Here is a 26,197-nt window from a genome sequence, read left to right on the forward strand (position 1 = left end):
ATACATCCGGTCACGTACGCCAATCATACATCCGGTCACGTACGCCACTCAAAACCACGCCCACTAAACTGGCGCTTACACAATACTAAACAAATCTAAGACAGAACTTATACAATTACAATAACAATACATACACCTTCATGAAAACGTACATGAACAGTATGGAAAATAATAAAGGAAATAACAGGGGCAAAATAGGGCTGATTCGGGGAAACTAACTGGCTCTAAATTGTGGGCCTTCATAACAGTTGGGGTGTCTTGGCTGTCAGTAGGGCAGCTTTGTGTTTACTTCCTTCCTCTCTCTGTGTGGCGGAGAGGCAGTGGTGGGGCGGACGGAACACGTCTGTGTAATCTTGTTAGCTGGCACGTGCTGCCGCTGTCAAAGAGCCGAATAATGGACTCCCTGCCACCGCAGGCATGCTTTGCTCCTGCCACAGTCGATGCCACTGTAATCCACCGTGACGAGTGGTTGCCAGGGCGAAAAGGCCCGTTATTGTGACAAACTGGAGGAATAAATGGAGGGACAGGAAAAATGAAAATTAACAGAAAAAAGGAAGAGAAAGAGAAAAATGTCACATTACATTTACTTTTTTTTTTTTTTTACATTTTTGGCATTTAGCAGACGCCTTATTCCAAAGCGACTTACAATCAGTACATTTGACTAAGCAAGTGAGTCATCAATCCACCAGTCGTAGCAGGAAGAGCAATCCAGCTCAGGCCCGGGGCCATTGATAGAAGGAAAAACCTTCTTCTATCACCTTCTTCTAAACCTAGGTTGTTGTGTTTTCTTTTTTATTATTATTATTGTTTATATATATACTGGAGAAACAGTACATGGGGGTCAATAGAAGTTTTTAGGGGACACAGTAGAGGGGAAAAGTAGGTGTCTTCAGGAGACGCAGTGCTGGGGGGCAGTAGATGTCTCTGGAGGAGCAGTTACGGTGTAACCAAAACAGGCTCTGACAGAACCCTGATGGCACATCAAAGATGGTTATTGTTTGTACAAAAGAACAAGGCCGCATAGAGACTGATGAGAGAAGAACCTTCATTTCAGACACACTATCAGATAATTGGCACATACTGTATGTGAAATCAAAGGAAATCAAACCATTTCTCTGATGTTTGTCCAAAAGTCAGTCAGTCAATCTGATATTGCGCTGAATTCATTTTAAAAACTCAATTGATTGTTATTGTTGACTCATTGTTCACAGATGATTGGTATGAGTTGTAGATCAGAATCAATCTATTTTTTTCTTTTCGCCATATTGTGGCACTCAGGCATAATGGGGACTGTCGGTCTCAGTAATCAAGCCGAAGCTAATGGCCAAAGCTAATTGGCTAATAGCCTCGTCATCCAGCTGAGACCAGAGCACCAACCATCTTTCTGCTGTGGTAAATGGAGCGACAAGCAGTTCCCATGTTTCACCGGTATTTTCCTGCTGTGTAATGGCCTGCACAGTTTGTTTTCCCCTGGGCTTTTGGACGATGCCAAGGACTTTCTCTTGGCGACTGGTACAGCAGCTGTGCCCACACACCTGAGGCTCCAACAGGCTCTGTTTGTGGTGTGTGTGTGTGTGTGTGTGTGTGTGTGTGTGTGTGTGTGTGTCAGTGGAGGCTGGTTCATTGAGGAAGATGAGGTTGGTTCTCCCTTGAATTTTGTTGAAATAAAATCTAATTATGATATTTTTATCAATTCATATTTTCATGATCAACTTCTGAGGATGGTTCTCAAACCAAATATGGCAACCTCGCATCCTGACCATACAATCAAAACATAGGCTAGCTAGTTCACTGAGTCATTGTGCATGTAGGTCTTTCTGGCACAATATTCTGGAGAGAAAGAGAGATATATTGAGAGAGAGTTAATTTCTTCAAAAATTAAGGAGAAAGCGAGCGAGCGAGAGAGCTAGCTATTTTTGTCATATTATTTTGTTGTATTTTTTTGCCAGATAATTTAGCCTGCCTCACAGAGGATGGTTTTGATGTGCTTGTTCAACTGCTTGCGGTTTCCGTGATTGTGATTGATGTGTGTAGCAGATTCAGGCACAGAGGGAGGTCGATACAGAGGTTTGGGGTTTGGGCACTGCCCGTTTATTCACCAGTCCCCGACACGGGACAAATAATAATGGTGACAATAATAATAATAATGATGATAATGGTGCAGTGCTCCGGGGATCACTGATCCCACACTGCTCTGCGTTTGGGGTGTCTCTGCTTGTCGCTTTTCAGCCGACCGTCTGCCCGCCTCTCACTCGCCAGTCACTGCCCCTAGGGAACAAACACACACAGGTTAAAAAGACCATCAGGGATGATGAGTCTGATTGAGGACACCTGCGTCAATCAGCTCCACCATCCCCACTCCACCACAGTCTGGCTCCACCTGCAGGCCAGAATGCGCCATGCTCCCCACAATGTGATTTTTATTGGTCTTATGTAATATTAAAATATTTTGAGATACTGGATTTTTTATTTTCATGAGCTGTAAGCCATAATCATCAACATTAAAACAAAAAAGGCTTGAAATATTTCACTTTATGTGTAATGAATCTAGAATATATAAAAGTTTCACTTTTTGAATTAAATTATGGAAAATAATGAACTTTTCCACAATATTCTTTTTTTTTTTAGATGCACCTGTATGTAAAGCACTTTGAATTGCCCCTGTTGTATGAAATGTGCTATACAAATAAACTTGCCTTGGAAATGGTTTAAATCAGGTTATTTTAACGAGGAACAAGCAATGGAACCAACGATGGCTAAGCAATGGAATCTCCGCTCATAGCGTTATCAGGTATTCTCTCACAGCGCAGAGAAGTGGGGACATTCTCTCTTAGCACAATCTGACATGAATAAGCGTGAGTCAGCAGATAATGCAACTTATTGATTACATGCGACATAGGAGTGTAAGGATTTTGGGTTTCAGTGGGATTGAGACTAGAAAAGTAACCTACAGTTATTAGGGAGATAGGAAGTACATTTCGCAAGGGGATGCTGCCTAAAATGTTCGCGAAGGATGGCTGCCTAAAATGCTGTGCCCCCCCCTTGTACCCAGAGAAAATCAACTGGTAAACAAGCAATTTTGGTGACTTGGTGACAAACCTGCTCTACAATCTAGCCTTTGTAGAGATGGAGCAATGTGAACTGTGTGTGTGGATGATCAGATCAGCTGCTAGATCAAAGCAAGAGTGTACAAGGTGGTTGAATGTGTCACTGTCACCTTAATGACTCCAATCTATCTCACCTCCTGTGCACCTGCGGTATAAACATTTTTCCTATTAATGTGTAGGCTAGGTTGTAGCAACCTCATGATAGGTATAGGATGGGCAAATTCTAGTATGAATGAATGTAGCCATCAAAAGTGCTGTAATAGCAGGCCATACTCATTAAAAAGAAAAAATGGTCTTCCCTAATCTTGAACAGGTGTGTGTGAGAATTTCTGTGTGTGTGTGTGTGTGTGTGTGTGTGTGTGTGTGTGTGTGTGTGTGTGTGTGAGTGTGTGTGTGAGTGTGTGTGTGTGTGTGTGTATATGCGTGCGACAGAGACAGCATCTGCTGAAACTATATCCAGAGTTAAATCAAACGCACTTGGCGTTAATCTTATCTAGATTTTTTTGTGATTGTGATTTTTTGCAATTACTAGTGCAGTATGTGTTGCATAAAACAATGATAGAGAATAACTGATTCTCTCTCTCTCAATACAGACTCAGGTCCTGGCTGCTGAGGCAGAGAGGGACTACATCGCCATGGGTGGCCCCAACTATGATTACCTCCCCAGCCCTACGCCCACATCCCACACCATTTCCACCCAAACAAGCCACACCCCCTCTGCTGCAGCCTCCTTCTTCATAAAGTAAGTCCAGCTACAATGACACATGCCTTTTATCATTTATCACCAATATCATACACTCAACTAAACGCTTGCAAATTAAACCATAGAAAAAGATGAAAGAAAATGAGGAATATCAGCCACAAATTGCTTTTTGGTTTTATATGGTAAATGGTAAATGGACTGCACTTATATAGCGCCTTTTTTGCTGCTCCAAAGCGCTTTACATGGCCTCTCATTCACCCATTCACACACACATTCACACACCAATGGCGGCAAGCTGCCATGCAAGGCGCTGGCCCGCTCACTGGGAGAATTTTTTTTGGGGTTCCGTGTCTTGCCCAAGGACACTTCGACATGTGGCCAGCCAGGGCTCGAACCGCTGATCTTCCAACCTTGTGATCATTAGACGGCGACTCTACCACGGCCACAGCCACCCCTACATTGCACAACAGGTTACATTATGACCCACCCGTGACAGTAGTTTGGAGCAGACCTGGGTTTCAAATGCTTATCTGTGCTTGATAGTGTTTTCCTGGAGACATTGATCCAATGGAATAGTCCCAACAGTGCTAATCCCTCCCATGTGGCACTCCAGGCAGGCTTAAGCAAAGTATTTCAAATACTATTTGACCTAGGTCTGGCTTGGAGTCCTCCTCTGGGATATTTCTCATCTTTCCGTGTTTTTTCTCTGGATGTGAGTTTAGATTTCCTCTCAAATTCCAGGGCCTGACTGATGCAAATTAGTTGGCCATGTTCCTATTCAGTCCTTCATGATACTGTTGTGTCAAAGTCATTGAGCCTCTCCCGGGCCTCTAGAACACTTGATTGCCCTTGGCACTCCTGTGACCACAGCATGGCTCTCCCTCTCTACTGCTGTGTTGCAGAGAGGTGAGAGGATGCTAGGATGCTAGCTAGCTCACAGTGATGGCTTCAGGTTCATATAGAAGATATAGCCTAGTTGCCAGTTAGAATGTCTGTCGTTTTCAAATGAACAATACATTGAAGCACAATAAAACACAACTAAGAGAATTTTGCTGTCAAAGATTAGATAGAAAAATAAGTGGTTATTTCTTTCTTTAGGCTGTCTAATTACCTTCTCTCTGACAGGTTACCTTTCCTAATTTGAGTGTTTTTTAGGGGTTGTTTATAGTGCATCCTTGAAGAGATTATGAAAAGGAGGGTAGAGAAAGTGAAGACATTAGTGTTCCCGCAGGGGAACCAAGGAAGAGTGATATCCATATATCCTACCTCTAATTCTACTTACATTTTCTCCCAGCGCCATGAAAGAATATAATATAAATATAATAATAATCGGGAATCTAGTATGAGAACATGCCTCAAATGCCAGTTTTCATATTCAGCCATATAAAATGGTGAGCTACTATTTTTATCAGACATATTGACACACGTGTCATAGTAGACAGTCTTTGTTTATGAGATTATGGAGATTATGTTCTCTAGTTTGTGTCTGACAATGCCCCCATTGTCTCTCCAGGCTCAAAATTCCATATGTGTGTATGCTTGAAGTAATATTCACTTTCCTGACAACAAATAATGGTTTGAGTTAGACAATAAATTTCACTCCATGTCTGGCAATGAGTATACAATGCCAGGGCCAAAAACCAAATGTGACACAGTCTGATCAGGACTGTCGGGATCCCATGCAATGATCTGACTTTTCTTTCGAATTTAATAAAATGACACATCGCTACTCAACTAACACAGCTTGTTTTGTGAGCCTGCTAACAATGTAAAGTAGTGTTATAGTTAACTCGGTCGCAGTGGGGATTACTCACCAAATCCATTTTGTTGCAGTATTTTGGCCTGACTAGCGAGTTTGTGTTGTGATTCGTATTTCCGTATATTTTCGTAATTCCGTGTATCAAAAGAAAAGTCTGAACATTTTGCTTGGACCAAATGATCAGACTGTGTTAGAAAAACATGAATGAGGTTATTGATCCATATCTCTTGAAAGCCGAAGCTCGTTCAAAGTACCACAGGGTACCAACTTCGCCTGTTGGAGAAGATAAAGCAGACGATGCATCGCCCAGGCAAAGACCAAATCAATCTACATCTACACCGTTACAGCAGGTGGCTGGGTTATGTCTGGTAGGATCCATTTCAGCAAACAGGCGAGGCATTCTCCACCGAAAGGTCAACAACAAACATGGAATAAAAGGGGAAAGAGGATAAGGCCAGAGCTCATCTGACAGATGTTATAATAACACCGGACCTAGAACCACCTGGAGAACAACCACAGAACATGAGATGAAGGCAGAAGGGCTGTCATGGCAACAACTGGATCGAAGAGCACAAGACCGGAGAGGATGGAGGGGTTTCATTGATGGCCTATGTGTCCCTAGTGAATTTAAAGGCCTAAGTGAAAAGTCCCCACAATGAACAGGGTTATATGGGAGATGGAAATCCATAAATCCAGCAGGATATACTAAAATGGACAATGGGTAGGATAATACTGAGATATGAGGATTATTCATAGAGATGTATATTCATAGACATGAGAAATATTCTGAACAATGTCATGATCCTGCATACTGTAAATGGTCCAAATGATACAGGGAGGAAAGCACTTCCCACAGACACCGCTCTCTAAGTGCGTCGTACTTAAAACATCACAACCTCAAACTACAGTGGAAAATTGAGCAGATAAGAGGCTTGACATAAATCATGTCAGCGTCTGAAAAAGCATAAAACAAGTGACAGAAACAACAGTGTCATAATGCAACAAAGCTGCCTTCACAGAACATTTCTAGAGAGTGCTTTCCATCACACCAGTGCTCTTGAATTCATTTTCGAAAAACAGGAAATGCCACGGAAAAGCCCTTCTAAAATCAGCAGGCACGGGAGAGCCTTTAGTATAAGACCTGCACTCACATCAAAGTCATCCCAGCCAGCTCTATCTAAAGGAAGAGAAAAGGAACCACTCTCCTTTTATCTGTAAATATTTGAAGGCTAGATTACCATTACTCCATCATAAAAATAAAAAAAAAGATAGCTCCCAGCAGATTGTCTTTTTGCACAGCCAAGCAGTTTGTGCCTGAGCCACACCAGGGCAAAAGCCTTGGAATGAACCCCCCTTGCGAGAGATAGATCATAGTAGATCATACAGAACAGATAGATTATACACCTGTCTGACACACTGATTTATTGTGGATACAGTATTTGATATGGTGTGCGTAGATCAGGGTGTCAGAGATATAGAGCTGGCATACATTAGATGACAATTTATCACAGATCACAGTTTAGTAGAGCTGGGGAGTTCTATACGGATTATGTATAGGCCTAAATTACGACTGTCGAACAATGGAAGCCTGGAGACTGTACATTTAGAGGATTTTACGTTTATTGTGATTGCGACTGACTATACAGTTTCCCGGACATAGATTAAGCCTGTAGTTAACATTTTCAACAGAAAAATATATCCATTGAAGATGCATTGTAGTCTAGGATTAGTCTTAATCTGTGTCTGGAAAATTTCTCCTAATGTCCATTAGATCTGCACTAATCATGAAGTCATGTCGGCGTTGCTCATAAATGGACAAATGGTGGGTCAGAGACCCACTGACTAGCTGAAACCACCCAATGGCATTATCAGATATATTTAGCATTTATCCCAAGTAGAATAGCAGAAACCTACATGTGGGTGAGGTGGAGTTGGCATGGTGTCACACCAAAAATCTTTGGAGCAGAAGTCAGCATTACATGCTGTTACCTCATACCCAGAGAGCTAACATGACCCTATAGGTGCCCTTCACAGTGCCAGTCGACAGGGACAGCATGAGGCCCCCCTCCCCCCCTGTCATGATAGTTTGCTACACTGCCAGATCCAAGCAGGCGTGAGGGAGGACAACTGTCACAACAGAGGCCGGGTCCTCTGTCGTTCAACTGAAGCATCTCCCAGGGAAACAGAAGGGGTGAAGAGTGAAGTGATTTGTCGTATGCCACTTGAGCAAAGGGCTGCTGGAGTCCCAAACGATGACAGCTTTAGACAGGCTTCAATGGTTTCAGTGGACTGTAAGAGACAAATAACACAGTGGCAAGTTACAGTGATATAGATCACCATGCCTCAGTAGCTCATGCTACTCATTTCATAGCCTAGCCTTAACACTAGAACCGCTGTGCGTTTTTACCTACTAAAAGAGCCGCCTCTTTAGAATGGGAATCTGCTAATTACAAACAATGACCACTAGTTGGCCGCTTGTAAATTACCCTGCTTCCTACACAGAAAAACTGCAAAATAGCTTTATATTAGCTTATCCTGATGTGATTTTGAAAATGTAAGGATACTGGGTGGTAGAACACACATATCTAGGAAAAGTCATGAAAGGAGGGTCCTGAAATTTGATCGAGTGCAAAGATATAACTTTTTCTTTTACTCACAGGGGTCAAATGACCCCTCATGGCCACCATACATTCTTACTAGAGTTGGTATCATTAGTCTTCCTCTTTGTTCACTAAAACTGAAGAAATCGCCATCTACCACATTGCCATTGATTTAGCACATCGACGTCGATTTAGCGCAAGTTACCACCCGTCAAACAAAAACTCTGCTTGCAACCCCCCCTCACGCCCGTCGACAAAACGTGGGCTGGGCTAAGCCCCGGATGTTTCAAGATCCTAACAACGCCTCTGATTTCCATTAATCGCATAATGTCCTTGGAGAATCCCAAATGTCCTTTCCTCTCTCCTTTCTGTCTAACTTTTGTTTCCCAAAATACAACCCTGCTGCCATGGCAACTTGCTTGGGAGGTTCATTCCTATGTGTTTTGGTCAGCTGGACTCCAAGGCCACGGGGGTGACTTTGAAACAAGCAATGTTGGCTTTGTCCATATTATTATAGTTTACAATGCAGTAGATGGCTAGAGGTAGACGATCTGTGTGTCTGCCTCTCTCATTTGCATAATGGCAATGCTTTGTTTTTAGATAATTACGGAATTACTGTGTACTCCACAGTATCCCATTTAGTTAATTTTTTTTCAGCAAGAGGAAATGTTTAAAATGAGCTCTCAAGCTGTTTTCGCGCCACTGGAGGTCAATTATTCTTGATGTTCAACACCTGCACTAAAGTGGAGGATGTGTAAGCTCATTGGACATGTCTGAACTAAGACCTGATTGGTTTACACACTCTATTAACTGTAGGAAGTTTTTCAGAGGTTACTTTTTGAATACCTTATTTAACTTACTAATGACAAAATAACCCAAAATAGCAACAATTGTATGTATGTATGTATGTGTGTGTGTGTGTGTGTGTGTGTATTTATATGGAGGACTGGTAACCACTGTATACACTACTATAAAACATATATTATAATAATCTCTGCATATAGGCTTGGTATGGACTGGAATCCTATAGCACTGTGCATCTTGACTAACGAGTCATAGTTGATTTTGTGCTGAAGCTGAAAAGGTCAATAATTAAATAGGAAATATCTTGATTGATACAAAAATCACCCAATTTGATTCCAATAGGTTTCTGCGAGTAAACAGCCCTTACTGGGGTACTGGGGGTAAGGCATCATTTATTTTCCCAGTGTCAATGTAGGCCTACAACTCTCACACCGAGTTCCTTCCCTCTGGTAATAGGTCATTGGGATGCAAGAGGGCCAGTGGTGTGTTAGTCATATGCAGTGGCTGGGCCTGACAGGGAGGTGAGCATCTGTTTGTTGACTGATTCTATTATGGAGAGCCCAGTGGTCAATGTACTTAATGTATGCAGAGACACAGTGCAATTAGGCCTGCCCAGTGCTACGGTGTTGCCCCAGCCCCTGCTGTGTTCCTATGGCAAAGACACACACACACACACACACACACACACACACACACACACACACACACACACACACACACACAAACACACACACACACAATACACATACACACACACTCACACACACACACACACACACACACACACACACACACACACACACACACACAGACAGACAGCTGGTGATCCATTTGCTCATCTCACACCTTATCTTATATGTCCAATATCCTAACAATCACCAATTACACTATACCTACCTACATGACGTGACACACTGCTGTTCTTCATCCCCTATGGAACTGCACGCGTGAACATAATGAGGGTGAGACCAGCGTTTCCTCCTTTCTGCTAGACACAACTTTAGGGTGTGTTCTCACTAGATGACTAGAGTCTAGTGACTAGAACATTTGCTTCACTTGGAATCGGAGTTTAGGATAAAATATAAAATTCGCTTTGCTCTGCGTCGCTTGGAGCTGTGAGAATGCGCATTCGAAGTCACTCCCGGAGCAAACAACCGACGGATGCTCTGCTTGAAAAGGGTGGTTTCGCTCTGGTTAGAAACGACGCATCGAGGCTGTCCATAGGAAAACAGCAGCGCATGCGTGTTGATCTGGATAAGAGCGGGACGAACTGGCAATTTTCAATTTTTCGGACCAATCAAGTACCACGTCTGTTACTTTGTTTACATAAAGGGCTGTGAGAATGCAAATCAGAGAAATAATTTATGCAACAATGTTGCAATCTCATCCACTTGCTCCGGCTCATGATTCAGACTTTCATGTGAGAACATGACCTTAGTCTCCTCCAGGACCTCTCCTTCGAAACACCTAGCCTGCGTATGGTAGTGATGGGGGAAACGAAGCTTTCGACGCAATTGACACGTTCGACACAATTGTGTCGGAAAAAGTGTCGATCTATCGATGCAGTCGATACAGCAGCTCCACAATGACATCTGCTGGTCAGGTCATGGTATTGCGGCTGTATCGACTGATTCACAAGTCAGGAATTTGAGGCAAAATACAATAAGCCTTGTTCAATAAAGGTGCTGTGATAAACTGTGTCAATGTGTGTGGCCATATATGCGATCTTAAATGTTGATGTGTCTAGTAGACTATAATAAATACATATATGAAAGAATAAATAAATAAATGCAAATGTGTCCATTTCTGATATGTAAAGATAAAAATCTGAACGACATTTAGGCATGTGTGGGACATGGCTGTTTGATAATTGGGGCAGATATAGATGGTCAACATGGCATAACAGGGGCCACAGTGTTGGGACGTGCTCGTGGAACAGGGAAAGAGTGCAAAACAAGGCTACATTGTGGAAACTGGACAGACTTGTGCTTATGTAATCAATCAAATATTTATTGCTTGTGTACATGAACAGGCAACGTTTTTTTATGTGTATCTATCTGGCTAGCCTATGTGTTGCAATTATGAATCTATGCCTATCTCTGTATGTTCTATATCTATCTATCAATATCTACCAATCTCATGTCTATTTCTATCTCTATCTCTGTCTCTGTCAATAAATGTATTCTGTCTAGCGTCCGTATGTCTCCACTCTGACTACAACCCTCGAATATGAGTGAATATGAGTGAATATGAGAGTTCAACGTCATTTTATGCAGTACCAAACTTGGAACACTGCCCCGTTTGCGGAACGATTGACACACGCGTCAGATGTGCGCGTGTGACGTACGAATCTTTCTTCGAGTAGTCACGTGGTTTTTGCAATTTGACGCAAGCCTCGATACGTTTGTATCGACGCACATTGCGTCGGAAGATAGACACCGTGCCGTGACTACTGCGTCGAGCGGTAACATCCCTAGCGTATGGAAATACAACTCATCCTCCACTCTCTCTCTCTCTCTCTCTCTCTCTCTCTCTCTCTCTCTCTCTCTCTCTCTCTCTCTCTCTCTCTCTCTCTCTCTCTCTCTCTCTCTCTCTCTCTTCTCCTCTCCCCCATCTCCCCCCTGTGCACTCACTGATTAATCAGTCTTTATTTTATTTTTTTAAGCAGCCCCCAGGCTGTTAGTGTTGATAGCCCTGGCGCTGAGATGGCAGTAAATAACCACACGCCGTCATCCCTCTCGCTCCTAAAGGAAAGATTAATGAGAGATGTGAAGATCATTCTCTCTATCTTCCTTCCTTTCTCTCTCTCTCTCTCTCTCTCTCGGTCTCCCCTTGCTGTCTAACCTCTACTCTCTATGCTTTCTCTGTGTCTTCAGTCCTCCCTTTCTCACTCGCTCTCCCTCCTACTTTCTCCACCCCATCTTCCTCTCTGTGCCTCAAATCCCAGGTCCCAGCCCGAGGCTTGTATGAGAGAGCTGTGTCTGTAGTTTACTTTGGAATACGTGATGGACATAATGATGATGTGACTAACCTGGGTCTCCTGTGGGGAAGACATGCTCTGGGAGCGTCAGGTCTCAGGCCTCTTCACGGTCACCCATACACCTCCTCTACAATTACAATTGAATGTGACTGTCATTAGGACAGCAGCTGTCCTAACGTTTGTTTCAGCTCAGGTGTCCCTTCTCCTCTGTGAAACTGCCCTTGGACAGACTGCCTCTCCCTATCTCTTTCTCTCTGACTCTCTCTCTCTCTGACTCTCTCTCTCTCTCTCTCTCTTTCACACACCCCCACTCACACCTACGCTGCCCTCTGTCTCACTGGCAGAGCTCACTTTGATTCATGGCACTCGTTGGCTGCTGCAGGGGAGCAGTGATCACCTGTCAGTAACAGCTTCATAATCCACCAACATATGAGGAGGCACGGGTGCCCAGCCCAAACACACAGGATTTATGTCTGTGTGTGTGTGTGTGTGTGTGTCTGTGTATGTTTGTTTTTTGATCTAGGATAATATGCAGGCTATGCTGTGTGTATACTGTGTGTGCGTGTGTGTGTGTGTATGCCTGTGTCTGTCTGTCTGTCTGTCTGTCTGTCTGTCTGTCTGTCTGTCTGTCATACTTAATGTGTGTTTGTGTGTGTGCATGGGAAAGAGGTTTGTGTGTGCTTGAGAATAAGAACGGCTGTGTGTGTACAGTATGTGTGTGTTTGCAGCGTGTGTGTGTGTGTGTGTGTGTATGCATGGGCGATGAGCATGGGGCAGGAACCATAATTACACCGCCGACTCTAGGCCTGAAGAAGGTTCAATACTGTGCTGTAGCACCTGAGATGTCACAGCGGTGAAAGTGAGAGAAAAAACATTCTTGAAATAACAAACCTGTAGTCAACAAAGGCAGTTTGTCTTAGTCAGCAGTGCCCAGGGAGATACAGACAGAGAGCACCAGCTCTAGATGGAGGAAAACAATGTCTTCATCATCAACTGTCAAGTACAGTAGTACCCAAAATAGAACACAATGCTGCATGATGAGATGATTATCTCATTATTTTGGACTGTTTTGTTCAAAGCCACTCTATAGTACTTTTCTATCCCTTCTCAATCCCACTGGAACCCCAAATTCGTATTCCTGTCTCACATGTAAATACCTAACTTTGTTCTGTAATCCATAGGTTGCATTATCAAAGCCCAGTCACTCTTATTCATGTCAAATGACACTAAAACCTTTCCTCTGCTTCTCCTCGCTGCCACATGTTGGTTGCTGCCTGCGTATAGGGCCGATGAGAGAATATGTGATGACGGTATGAGTAGATAAGGAAGAACACACATTGGTACCATTGCTTGGTATCAGCACGGTCAGTAACAGAAGGATGAATCTTCTCAAACATCCCTTCACAGCAACTTGTGGTGGCTTTCTGCACACTTCATGCATTGAGGTCGATGGAGGATTCGTTCCGATGTTTGAAATTTGAAAATCTCTAATTCAATTTAAGGCTCTGGCTTGTTACAAATATACTTTTAAACAGGCCAGACATTATAAGGCCCCATTGTACTACATTGAAAAACCTGCATGTTTCTTACTTTCCCATTAGATTATGTCTCATCCCATGTATTAGAAATATGACAGATGTCTTTGGCAACATTGCTCACTTCTTGGGGCTGTTTTGCTCAAGTAAAATGGGGCCCATGCTTGCTTACTGCCCAGAAGAAGCCCTCACAAATCTCTATGAACAGACCTCAGACTTAACCCTGCATTCTGTCTGGTCTGTGTCACATTCACAGACTTAACTTGTGTGTGTAGATCTGTCAGGGTTTTTCCAGGTACCTGTATATCAAGCAGCTTTGGCCACAGAAAGCTTTCTGTTCTGGGCGGGAGAGATTAATGCCAGGCTGATTTTAGATTAGTATTAGACTGCGCATGTTATGCCTGAACCAAGTGGTCAAATGTGTCAGAACCCCAGAACAGACGGACACAGAGACAAGGGTACAATAATAAAGGATTTATTAATAAAGACAGACAAAATAATAAAACCTACACTAACTGGGCCTACGTGGGGGGAGTGTGTGGGTGCCTGAGACGAAATGTAAGTGAGGTGTGTATTGGACTGCTACTGTATGTGTCTGGGCGCGAGTGTCTAGCGTGCAAAAACTAATGTGGTGTAGATATGTAAATGTGGAGGCTGTTGTTCAATGTGCGTGCGTGTACTGACCAGTCCAGAACGGTGAGAGGGTTATCCAGGGAGAGGGGTCCAGGAGGATTAGCAAGGGGGTGAAGTCCGTCCGTGATGATAGGGGGAGAATCCAGAGGGTGGTACGTTGGGTGAGAACGGAGGGAGGTTGGGAAGGCTGTCCGGGGATGATGGGATGGAATGGTGGAGGAGCGGGGAGTGACACTGGGATGCAGGGGAGGAAGGTTCCTTGAATGGTGAGAGAGAGAAAACAAACAACGGTAAAAAGAATAAAACGGCTGAGAACATAAACAAGTATAAATACGGATATAGAATTCACTAGGGATAACACGAGGGAGCGAGACGACTAACAACATGGGATCAGAATGATCAAGCATCAGACGGCAGGTTGTGGGGCTTTTTATGGTGCTGGTTTCTCCGTCTGAAATTGTATGCACCTGCTGGAGCCGGCGCAGCTGTCCCAGATTGGGCTTGATTAGGCTCAACGAGCGGTGCCGAGGAGGGAACGAGCGGAGCCGAAGAGGGATCCACAACAGTACCCCCCCCCCTGACGGGAGGCACCGGACGACCGCCCTGGAGCATCCGGGTGGACCCGGTAGAAGTCGTCCAGCAGAGTGGGATCTGCGAGATAGGACGGGGGCACCCAACTCCGGTTTTCGGGGCCGTATCCCACCCAGTCCACCAGATACTGGAACCCCCGTCCCCTACGGCGGACGGCGAGCAGACGGTCCACCGACCACACAGGGTCGTCATCATCCAGGACCTGGGGGGGCGGGGGAGCTGGAGCAGGGGGTGACAGGGGGCTAGTGGAGAAGGGTTTGAGGAGGGACACGTGGAACACAGGGTGGACCTTGAGAGCGGCCGGGAGGTTTAAACGCACAGCAGAATTATTAATGATACGGTCGATGGTATAGGGGCCGACGTAGCGTGGGTTGAGCTTACGTGAGAAGGTCTGGGAGGTCTGGAGGGGCAGGTCCCGGGCCAACAGCCAGACCTTCTGGCCGGGTCGATAGGCCGGGGCCGGCACCCTCCGCCGGTTGGCACATCGACGGGACCGCTCAGTGGCTCGCAGCAGAGCGGCCCGGGCTGTTCTCCAGATGCGCCGACACCGGCGGAGGTGGACCCTGGTGGATGGGACCGCCACCTCCAGCTCCTGTTGGGGAAATAGAGGAGGTTGATAGTCGAGGGAACACTCAAAAGGGGACATACCCGTGGCGGAACTCTCCATGGTGTTTAGGGAATACTCCACCCAAGGCAGGTACTTGGCCCAGGAGACGGGGTTGCTGGTGGTGATGCACCGCAGAGCCGCCTCCATGGCCTGGTTGGCTCGCTCAGCCTGCCCGTTAGATTGGGGGTGGTAACCGGAGGTGAGGCTGACCGTGGCCCCAATCCCCTTGCAGAAGGCCTGCCACACCTTGGAGATGAACTTGGGCCCCCGGTCGGACACGATGTTATGAGGGATCCCATGGAGCGTGAGGAGCTGGCCGCGGAAGGGAGCGCGACGAAATGGACAGCCTTGGAGAACCGGTCGACGATGGTCAGGATGGTGTCCTTACCCCTGGACATGGGGAGGCCCGTCACAAAGTCCAGGGCTATGTGAGACCAAGGCCGACCGGGGATAGGAAGGGGGCACAGGAGACCCGCAGGCGGGCGATGGGAGGCCTTGCTCCGAGAGCAGACAGTGCAAGCGCCCACGAACTCCCTAACGTCCCCCAGGAGAGTGGGCCACCAGAACCGCTGGCTGATGAACTCCGCCGTCCGGTGGACGCCGGGGTGACAGGCGAAATGGCTGGAGTGACCCCACTCTAGCACTTGTGGCCGGACAGCGGGGGGCACGAACAGCCGGTGCCGAGGTCCGTTGCCAGGGTCGGGCTGGGCACGCTGGGCCTGTCTTACCACCGACTCGATGGCCCAGGTGACGACACCCACCACCCGGGCTGGGGGAAGGATGGTGTCCAGGGTCCCCGGAACCTCAGGGGGCTCCCCCGGGAACAGCCGGGAGAGGGCGTCAGCCCTGACGTTCTTGGACCCCGGGCGGTAGGTGAGAGTATAGTCGAACCGGCTGAAGAAGAGGGCCCGCCGTGCCTGCCTGGAGTTCAGCCTCTTCGCCGTCCTCATGTAGGTCAGATTTTTGTGGTCTGACCACACGAGGAACGGCAGCGTCGCTCCCTCCAACCAGTGTCTCCACTCCCCGAGGGCGGCGTTGATTGCCAGTAGTTCCTTATTGCCCACATCATAATTTCTCTCGGCTGGGTCGTAGCGCCGGGAGAAGTAGGCGCAAGGGTGGATCTTCTGGTCCTCCTCCGACCGCTGGGAGAGGACGGCCCCGACACCCGTGTCGGACGCATCCACCTCCACAATGAACTGCCTAGCCGGATCAGGGTGGGCCAACACCGGCGCAGTGGTGAAGAGGCCCTTAAGGGCAGAGAAGGCCGCCTCTGCCTCCGGGCTCCAGGAGAACGGGCGAGCCGTGGAGGTGCATGCGGTGAGGGGGGCCGCCACCTGGCTAAACCCCTTGATGAACCGCAGGGTAAACCCGGCGAACCCGAGGAAGCGCCGGTGTTGGGTTCGGTCGGTGGGCCGCGGCCACTCTACCACCGCCTTGATTTTGGCCCGGGTCAGCACGCATCCGCCCCTTTTCCACGACGTATCCCAGGTACGTCACGGAGGTGGAGTGGAAGACGCACTTCTCAGCCTTAACGTAGAGGCGGTTCTCCAGGAGCCGCTGCAGGACCAGACGTACGTGCTGGTGGTGTTCCTCCATGGTCCGGGAGAAGACCAAGATGTCTTTTATCATGTCCCTCAGCACGTCATTGACCAACTCCTGGAACACACCGGGTGCGTTGGATAGGCCGAAGGGCATCACTAAATACTCAAAGTGCCCCAGGTGGGTATTGAAACCGGTCTTCCACTCGTCCCCCTTCTTGACCCTAACCAGGTGATAGGCGTTGCGAAGGTCAAGCTTGGTGAACACCCGGGCGTGAGTGAGTGGCTCGAAAGTGGAACTCATAAGGGGGAGTGGGTACTTATTCTTAATAGTGATGTCATTTAATTTATGGAAATCAATACAGGGCCTCAGGCCACCATCCTTCTTCGCCACAAAGAAGAAGCCCGCCGCTAGGGGGGAAGACGATGGTCTAATTACACCTGAGGCTAGGGACTCGGCAATATAATTACGCATCGCCTCCTTCTCCGGGACTGAGAGGTTGTAGAGACGACCCGTGGGGAGGGCTGCCCCGGGAAGGAGGTCGATGGGACAATCATATGGCCGGTGAGGGGGAAGTGAAAGGGCTCGGTCCTTACTAAACACCGGGGCTACGTCGTGATAAACGGAGGGGACACCGGTGAGATCCGGGGGAGAGACTACGGGCCTGGGACCGCTGGACGGAGAGAGGGCGGAGCGCAGACAATTGGCATGACAAGCAATGCTCCAACCCAAAATCCGCCCAGTGGTCCAGGAGATGTGAGGATCGTGTCTCTCCAACCACGGCCTACCTAACACTAGGGGTGCAGTGGGTGCGTGTAAAACCAGGAAGCGTGCTGTCTCCACGTGATTACCAGACAGACCTAGGGAACGACCGTCTATGGCCTGGGGAGACAAGGCGCTGTCAAGGGGAACGAGTGGAATACTGGCCTGACGAGCGAGTGTGATGTCCATTAAACATTCATCAGCCCCAGAATCAATAAGTACGCTGACGGACAGGGATTCCTTACCCCAGGAGAGGGTGGCTGGGAACAGACGGTTGAGGTCTCCGTTGGGCTGGGGGAACGAGGCACGGCTCACTAACAATCCCCCAATTAGTGAGCCGGGTCTTTTGGGCGAGCCGGGTCTTTTGGGCAAGCCGGGCACGTCCGGAGAACATGTCCGGACCTCCCACAGTACAGACACAGTCGGTCCCGCATCCTCTGCTCTCTCTCCTCCTGAGACAGACGAGACCGGCCGATCTGCATCGGCTCCTCCCCCGACCCGGAAGTCGAAGGATCTGAGGGCAGCATGGGGAATCAAGGGGGCAGGGCCGAGCGGGTTATCGCAGAGCTGGGGGAAGTGGGCGTACGGCTGGGACCTGGGTGAAGGGGGACTATGGCGCGTTGGTTGCGCTCCTGGTGGCGCTCCCGCAGTCGCTCATCCATAAGCAGGGCCAGGGTGACTAGCTCGTGGAGCGAGTGCGGACGGTCCCGGACGATAAGGTCCTTTATCGTCTCGCTCAGCCCACACCGGTAGGCGCAACGGAGCGCCACGTCCCCCCATCCGCTGTTCGCGGCGAGGACCCGGAACTCGAGGGTGTACTCGGCAACGGACCTGGGACCCTGCAGGAGTCCTAGCAGCCTACTGGCCGCGTCCTCGCCGTCCGTGGGGTGGTCGAAAACAAAACAAAATTCCCGGCGGAAAGCCTCATAGTCATGAGCAAGTTGAGGGTCTCGGCCAACGACAGCTATGGCCCAACTGAGTGCCTTGTCGAAAAGTAGGGACATTACATAGGCAACCTTAGCCTCCCCCAAGGGAAATATGCCCCTCAGTTTCTTATCAATTGACCTGGATAAGCATGACTTTAAATCTGCTCAGAGATCAGATTATGTGTCCTTGTATCTAGACCTCCCGGACAGGCTGGCATGAAATTATTGTTGTTCAACTAGAGCCTAATGTGAGAATTGAGAAACAGATGAAACAAGTCTTAGACTGTCGTAGACTAAAGACCCATCTCTTCAGGTTACACCTTAACTGCTCCTCCCGAGACATCTTCTGCCCCTCAGCACTGCGTCTCCTAAAGACACCCGCTTTCCCCTTTACTGTGTCCCTAAAAACTTCTATTGCCCCCCTTGTACTGTTTCTCTGTTTCCGTGTAAAAAACAAACAAAAAAAACCTAGGTTTAGAAGAAGGTTTTTCCTTCTATCAATGGCCCCGGGCCTGAGCTGGATTACTCTTCCTGCTACGACTGGTGGATTGATGACTCACTTGCTTAGTATTCAAATGTATTGATTGTAAAGCCCAATGCACACAGCGTGCGATTTTGTCTCTCGACAACATTCGATTCGGGGCCGTGTGCCAAAATCGGGGCCGTGTGCATTGGCCTTAAGTCGCTTTGGAATAAGGTGTCTGCTAAATGCCAACAATTTTAATAATCCCCCTTCCCTTGTGGCCATATTGTAATAACAGTTTCAGTGTTATTTTTCATATTGTTATTCAAATTAAAACATACCCGTTTAGACTTCAACTGTTTAATTTTTTCTAGGCTTGGAAAATATGTTTCACCCTGGGAATTTGGAACGTTGAGCACTGAGTCCAGAGTGGTTTCAGCCATCACCACTTAAATTCACAAATAGGCTCTCGCCAGAAATAGTCTCTCCCTGCCCCTCAAATTTTTTCCTCCTTGTGTATAATCTCTCTCTGTCCCCCTCCATCTTTTTCTTTTCCCTTTCCCTCACTCACATCACCCTCCAATCCTTACCCTTTCTCCATCTCTCTCTCTCTTGCTTTCTTCTTCCCGCTTCTCCATCTCAATCCTACCACCCTCCCTCCTCTCTCACACTCCCTCCTCTGTCTCTCTCTCTCTGTCTTTCACACATGCGCACACACACACATGTACACATGCACACACGCACACAAGCATGCACACCCACACCCACACACTCGCCCCCAGTTTCTCCTCCAAGTCCCTCCAGAGGTACCCCACTAATCCGTGCCTTTTTCTCATTTCACACTCCACGCTGTCATAGATGAATGCTAATAAGATCACTAGAGATTACCTGCTTTTCATTTTTTTAAAAGCCTCACATTTTAACCTCTATTCAAGGGGGTGAGTAGCATGAAAAAACATAGGTACTGTCATACTGAGCCTCATCCCTGTGTCTTAAATAGACAATGAACTGAAGAATGAACTATGAATGAACAATGAATGTGAATCATCAGGAATGCACGCAGGCTCTCAAGACACAGAGCCCCCGTGCATTTGAGGACAACCGGACCAGAAACATCGAACAACAGACATTGATAAGGGGCTAACATATAATGGCATGGTCTTTACCATATAATTACATGCTCTATACCTCCCCTGTTGGTAAGGGGTAAACGGAGAGTAGTGTGTGTGTGTGTGTGTGTGTGTGTGTGTGTGTGTGTGTGTGTGTGTGTGTGTGGTGTACAGCTAATCAAAACTGGGTTGTTATCCATCATCTTACATTGCATATAGATCTCATTCATATCATTGTGGTCATCTGATCATTTTATTGCGTCTGCACTAGCAGTGGTAACGTTAGCTTGTTGATCTCCATAACAGCCTCACCTCACTGCTCTACAGCTTCCCTGGCATCACAACAACCACGCAGACGGGGTGGCCTTGTGACATTTGATTGATATGAGATTAATGTTGAATTAACAACCACGACGATCACATTCTTCTAAAACAACTGACCGCCTTCGTTTCAATCACAGCTATGGGAGCTTGGAGAATACTCCAACTGTTGACACGTCTTTAGGAGAACCATGCTATGTGGCCCACCACCCGCCCCCATGAACGGCCCCCGGCAAGCCCAGGCACGGTATCATGCTGTGGGGGGCGATTGTGTCGGATCAACATCGGAAACCCCAGGCTTGGGGAGCCCTCACATTAAGCTTCATTTAAAATGCTGTATTGTGGCGGCCCGATAACACATAACATGAAAGCAGCTGTCAGGCCCCATCAGGACAAAGGCCTGAGCAACGGCAAGCAAGTGGCCCCATACTGGGTTGCGGCAGGTGCGGACACCCCCGACACGGGACGCCTAAGTGATATCATGGTGTTTTCGGTAAGGCTCCTCTCGCAAATTATCAGTGACATGCCCCGTGGCGGCAAAGTCACAAGTCAAAGAGCCCCCCCTTTACTCTCTCCCCTCGCTGGCATCTGATATCGTATGCATTAGATGCCGCATGCTGTTCATGGTAGAGAGAACACAGAGGACGAACAAGGGATTGGAGTGCCTTTGAAAAGAGGGGAAGGAAGGACCGCCATTTTTCTTCATGTGAAAGAAGGCCTTATTTCATATTAATCAATTAATTAACCCAGAGATAAAGGAAATGGAGGAGTAGCTCCAACACATGTAATCCCAGATAATAGAAATAAAACATTTCGATTGGTTGGTTTTTAGATGAAATGGGAGCTGCCGGGAAGTGGCTCATACCATATTCGGTTTCAGCTGGGATCAAAACCGCTACATAATTGAATCTACATAATTCAAAGGAACTACTGTATCCGTCTCTCATTGCAGACTTCTCGTTCTCTCTATGACTGTCTTAAATCAGCTGGGGGGGGTATATGGAATCTCTCATTCACTCCACACGACACTAGCCGTACAGCTGCTAGTGTAAATGTTTAGGCCAAGTGTCTGGACATTTTTGATGGTGATTTTTGATGAAGGAAAAGCTGACGATCCAAGGGGTGAAACATTTTAAGGAATGATGGGATGGATAGAGGGGTCATGAGTGCTGGTGTTGCTGCTGCTGCACATAAAATGTCTGCTCTTGATTTGTGACCTGCTTCCTCTGCTCTCTCTGGATGATGGAGTTTGTGTGGAGAGATGCGGCCACTCCGTTCACACAGAGCTGCAGACCTCAACTTTATTTCACGGCCAGACACTTAAACCGGTTTTGTGTTTCAATACCCCATCCTAACCTTAAGGTAGACGTTTTTCCCAGTTTAATATGTCATCGTCTTACACCTAAAACCCACATCCGACCTTACCTCAGTGACACGTGTGCGTGGCCGAACTTTTGCTGGACTTTCTACAGCGTTGTCCTCACTGGACGCGTGTTTTTCTTACGGCTTTTGCGTGTTTACAGTGGAGCTGTTACAGTCAGCCCTATCTTTGTACATTGAGTTTGCCTTTGATAATGGACATCAATAATATCATGTTTCATTTCACTTCATTATGAAATGTTCTGGGTTCAGTCTCCGCTGCCATCCATCCTTAATGAGCGATTAGAAAAGTGAGTACAATGAGAACTCTGTGAGGAATTTAATGAGAGAGAGAGAGAGAGAGAGGGAGAAATCACTGAAAAAATACGGCCCTTCACCTGATGTTCTTTTAACTTATTAACATAATATAATTCTATGTGTGGTTGCTGCTTTGAAAAAGATAGCGGAAAAAATATATACATATTTACAGATGTAGACATTGAAACTGTAGTCTATGTTGCTGGTAGATGATTTTCAGGTGGGTGGCACGCGGCGAAAATAGGCGACACTCTGACTCTCTAGCGAGCGAGCAAGCAGTAGGCCTCAGCGTGAGGCGCTTGTGAGATGTTAACATGGGCGCTTAGGTGGCGTAGCGGGTTAAGCTTTGACCATGTAACCGCAGGGTCCCCGGTTCGATTCCGTCCGGGGACATGTCCTGCATGTCATCCCTCCTCTCTCTCACCCATCCTTCCTGTCTAAATGTCTACTGTATCTGTCAATAAAAATAAAAAATATGAGTGGGACTGCCCCACTCAGAAAAAAAAGGGCACCTAAATGAGACTCACACGCGCCGCTGAGGTAAGGTAAGGTTGACGCAGCATGTGGGTTTCAGCCCTTAGACAGAGCCAATCATTGACAGAGAATAACCATTTATAAACGATTTCTGCCTAACATCATAATGTAGATGTGTTGACCAAACAGTGCAGGACTTTACTTAGCCCCACATTGTAGCCATGATCATTTCCTATTTCTAGCCTAGCTTCAGTACAGACATTAGCCTCATAACCATGACGTGACGCAACAGTTTGCACTCGACTGCTGGAATGGGGGAAAAGATTAACAACGGCAACGGGAGATCCCGTCGACTTAATTGGAAAAGGAACAGACACTCAAATTTAAGAGAACACCATGGTGGTACAACCACCTCCATACGCCTCCATACGCCTCCCACAGCCCCTATGCCGGCCTCCATCAGATAAACTGTGAGGACGGCTATGCCATGTCTGCCAGAAACTTAAGACACAACAGAGCTCTCGTGTTCAGGGTGGCGTCCGGGTTATTTCAAGTTCTCCCGTCTGGTAAGGTCCCCCAGCTAGCTGTTACACATCTATCACAGTCCGGGTAATGCATGCGTGTCACACAACATACATCAGCCTGTCACTCTGTTGGGAGGTTCTCTAGAAGGCTGGGGACGACATGGCTTCATCACAGGAGACATTATGGTAGACAGAAAAGATGAGGTTTTTTTACATAATCTGATCCATTAGGTGTTTATTAATGCCTGTGTGGTGTTATTTTTAAAATGTTGACATTTTGGAGTTAGTAATTCATAAAATACAAAGGTTCCATCTCACAAAACATAATGGAATGTAAAAACTTTGACGCTCAATATCTCTGAACGACCCTAAACGGAGATAGAACCTTATAATTCTAAGCTTACGAGTTTATTGGTCTATAGGTCAACAACATATGTGTTTCGTATTTCTGGCACTACAGTAAATACATCTTATATATCCAAGGAAAAATAATTATTCAATTCAGGGAATTTCGAGCCTAATTTCTAATATTTCATTACAGTATACTACGTTTTTACCTCATTAGTCACTTCTAATGCAATTCCTACAAGACAAATCCTTTAGATCAGAAGTGTGTCTACTGAATTTTTAGGTCTCCTTTTGTTTCAATGATCTGACCTATAATGTAAACTGTTGTATAACGTATTGACGTGAAATCATGAAGACTTACCAGACTTTGTGTAATGGCCTGAAATACCACAGTCTTTCACATGAGTACTTAGGCCCCCAAAACTCCTGCAAGCTAATCATCCACTACCTCTGTTTAGTCTTGGGGGGTTTAGATGGAGTCTGTATTGTCTAGGAACTCTATACAGACTGTGGCTTAGAGCCAGAAAACCACTTTAGGGCAAAACCTACCTTTCTCACTGGAGAACCATATTTGACATTAAGTTAAATGTCAATGGTGAGACAGAACACAGTTAGTCATCAGTCTTGGTTGAGCATTTACTAATCTCGTGGTGAGTTTCCTGAAAGCTTTGTAGCTGTTGCAGTTATTTTTTTTCCACCTCGGTCCAGATCATTCGTCTAGCAGAGAAGCGCTTCATTCGGCATGTCATGAGCTTAGAATTATAAGGTTCTATCTCCGTTTAGGGTAGTTCATAGATATTGAGCGTCAAAGTTTTTACATTCCATTATGTTTTGTGAGATGGAACCTTTGTATTTTATTAATTACTAACTAAGAAATGTCAACATTTTAAAAATAACACCACACAGGCATTAATAAACACCTAATGAATCAGATTATGTAAAAAACTATTTTTTCCAAAAATGGAGATAGAACCTTATAATTCTAACGTCACGAAATGTTCTTCATTCACAGATAAGAGAATTTTGACCAAACCTAAATGTTATAATTGTAACTATCTGATAGGCTGATATTAGATATCATAGAATATAGTGCATTATCCCGCTTTTTGCAAGGCAAGGCAAAGTACATCTAACGTCAACAACATGTCTCTTTGTTTCACCAGACTATTTACAACATCATACACTCCATGTGCTCCAGTTCAGTCATTTGTGACAGCAGCTGGTGAAAGTGGGAACAAGTCGGAAACCGAGCAAATGTTCAGACTTTTGTTCTGAAAAATCGAAATAAATGTCAACATTGTTGAAAATCAATGACACACTCGCTAGCCAAGCCAAAATATTGGAATGCAATGGATTCAGGCTTTTGCTAACAATGTAAAGTAGTGTTATAGTTAATTCGGTAGTAGTGGGGATTACTCACCGAATCCATTGCATTGCAATATCTTATATGTCATTGATTTTCAACAATGTTGAAATGTATTTACATTTTTCTGAATACAAGTCTGAACATTTTGATTGGTTGCTGACTTGTTCCTGCTACTGTCACATTTTCACCAGCTGCTGTCACATTTTGTCTCACACTGACATGTCTCCACCATACTTCAGCAATGAAAGAAGTTACTGTATATCGTGACATTTCTGACATAATATTGTGAGTGAGAGAATGTGTCTATGGCCCAACCCTACCATTGCATTGTTGTGGGGCTGGGGGGTTGAGAGCCATAAAGTGACATGTTAGCTATGAACCGTTCAGGAAACCCTTGACTGGTCAGCATATTGAGGTGACAACAGGAGTGAAGGGTAGAGAGAGACCAAGAGTGTATACTGTAGCCTGGAACTGGAACTGGAAGTATAGACGTGCCACTGGTGGTTAACGGGCAAATCTGGCAAGGTAATTAGCTGAAACCCAAAGCCTGACGGCGGCAATTGTGAAAGCTGGTGACACGCTCTGCGAAAACAACCTAATGGCTGTCTCTGCTAATGACCATCAGGGTGGGCCTATCACTCTGACTCATTTGACAGTCAGAGTCTAAAAGTTCCATTGACATCCGGAGAAATGTTTAGTAACTAACCTCCAGTTCATACAATATGATGCCTTCACTACTCCCTCCTCACAACCTTGGTCTGAATTCACTCGTCGTTTCTGTGCTTGACAAAGGAAATGAAGGATGTGTGCACTGATAAGTATGTATCTGTCTTGGCAATTCTTATCAAATTCACCCGCACGCACACGCACGCATGCACACACACACGCACACACACACACACACACACACACACACACACACACACACACACACACACACACACACGCTTGGCAAAGCCCCAAAGGTGAGATCCCTGTTTCTGCACTGTCATGCTGACCAATTGCGTCATTAGCACTGACTGCAAAGTGCAGTGTTAGCTACCTCTGTAGCTATGATGGTAGCTATGCGCATAGACAAAGGCAGAACAGGCCTCCTCCTATTGAAGACTGTGAAATAGATGCACAATCTTATTGCTTCAATGTTATTAAATTCAAATGGATTTCAATGTACTTTTTGCAATGACATTTGGACATCCGTCGCTGGCCCAGGCTGCTGCAGAGTGTCATATCGTTTCTGATTGGCTGCAGGCATTTTCTGCCAGTCATGCCTCCAGCTACTGCCTGCTACAGTAGGCTTAAGGAGTATTAGGAAAGCGGACTATCTTAATGGACTCTCATGAGGTTACAATGAGAACTCTGTGAGGAATTT

At 46.2% G+C, this 26,197-nt stretch overlaps 1 protein-coding gene across 1 annotated transcript in view; it reads left to right on the plus strand.

Moving 5' to 3' along the window:
• Window positions 1-2,311: 2,311 nt before the first annotated feature.
• Window positions 2,312-26,197, plus strand: part of kif26aa (kinesin family member 26Aa) — a gene marked incomplete at both ends in the record, with an annotated part of 65,851 nt that continues 41,965 nt past the window's right edge. The window contains 2 exons of the mRNA XM_080527412.1: window positions 2,312-2,413; window positions 3,701-3,849. Coding sequence (XP_080383538.1) covers window positions 2,312-2,413; window positions 3,701-3,849 — 251 coding nt within the window. The remainder of the gene's footprint in view (window positions 2,414-3,700; window positions 3,850-26,197) is intronic.

The sequence above is a fragment of the Nansenia antarctica genome (assembly GCF_963989245.1).
Source record: "Nansenia antarctica genome assembly, chromosome: 3".
In the NCBI taxonomy this organism is placed as follows: domain Eukaryota; kingdom Metazoa; phylum Chordata; class Actinopteri; order Argentiniformes; family Microstomatidae; genus Nansenia; species Nansenia antarctica.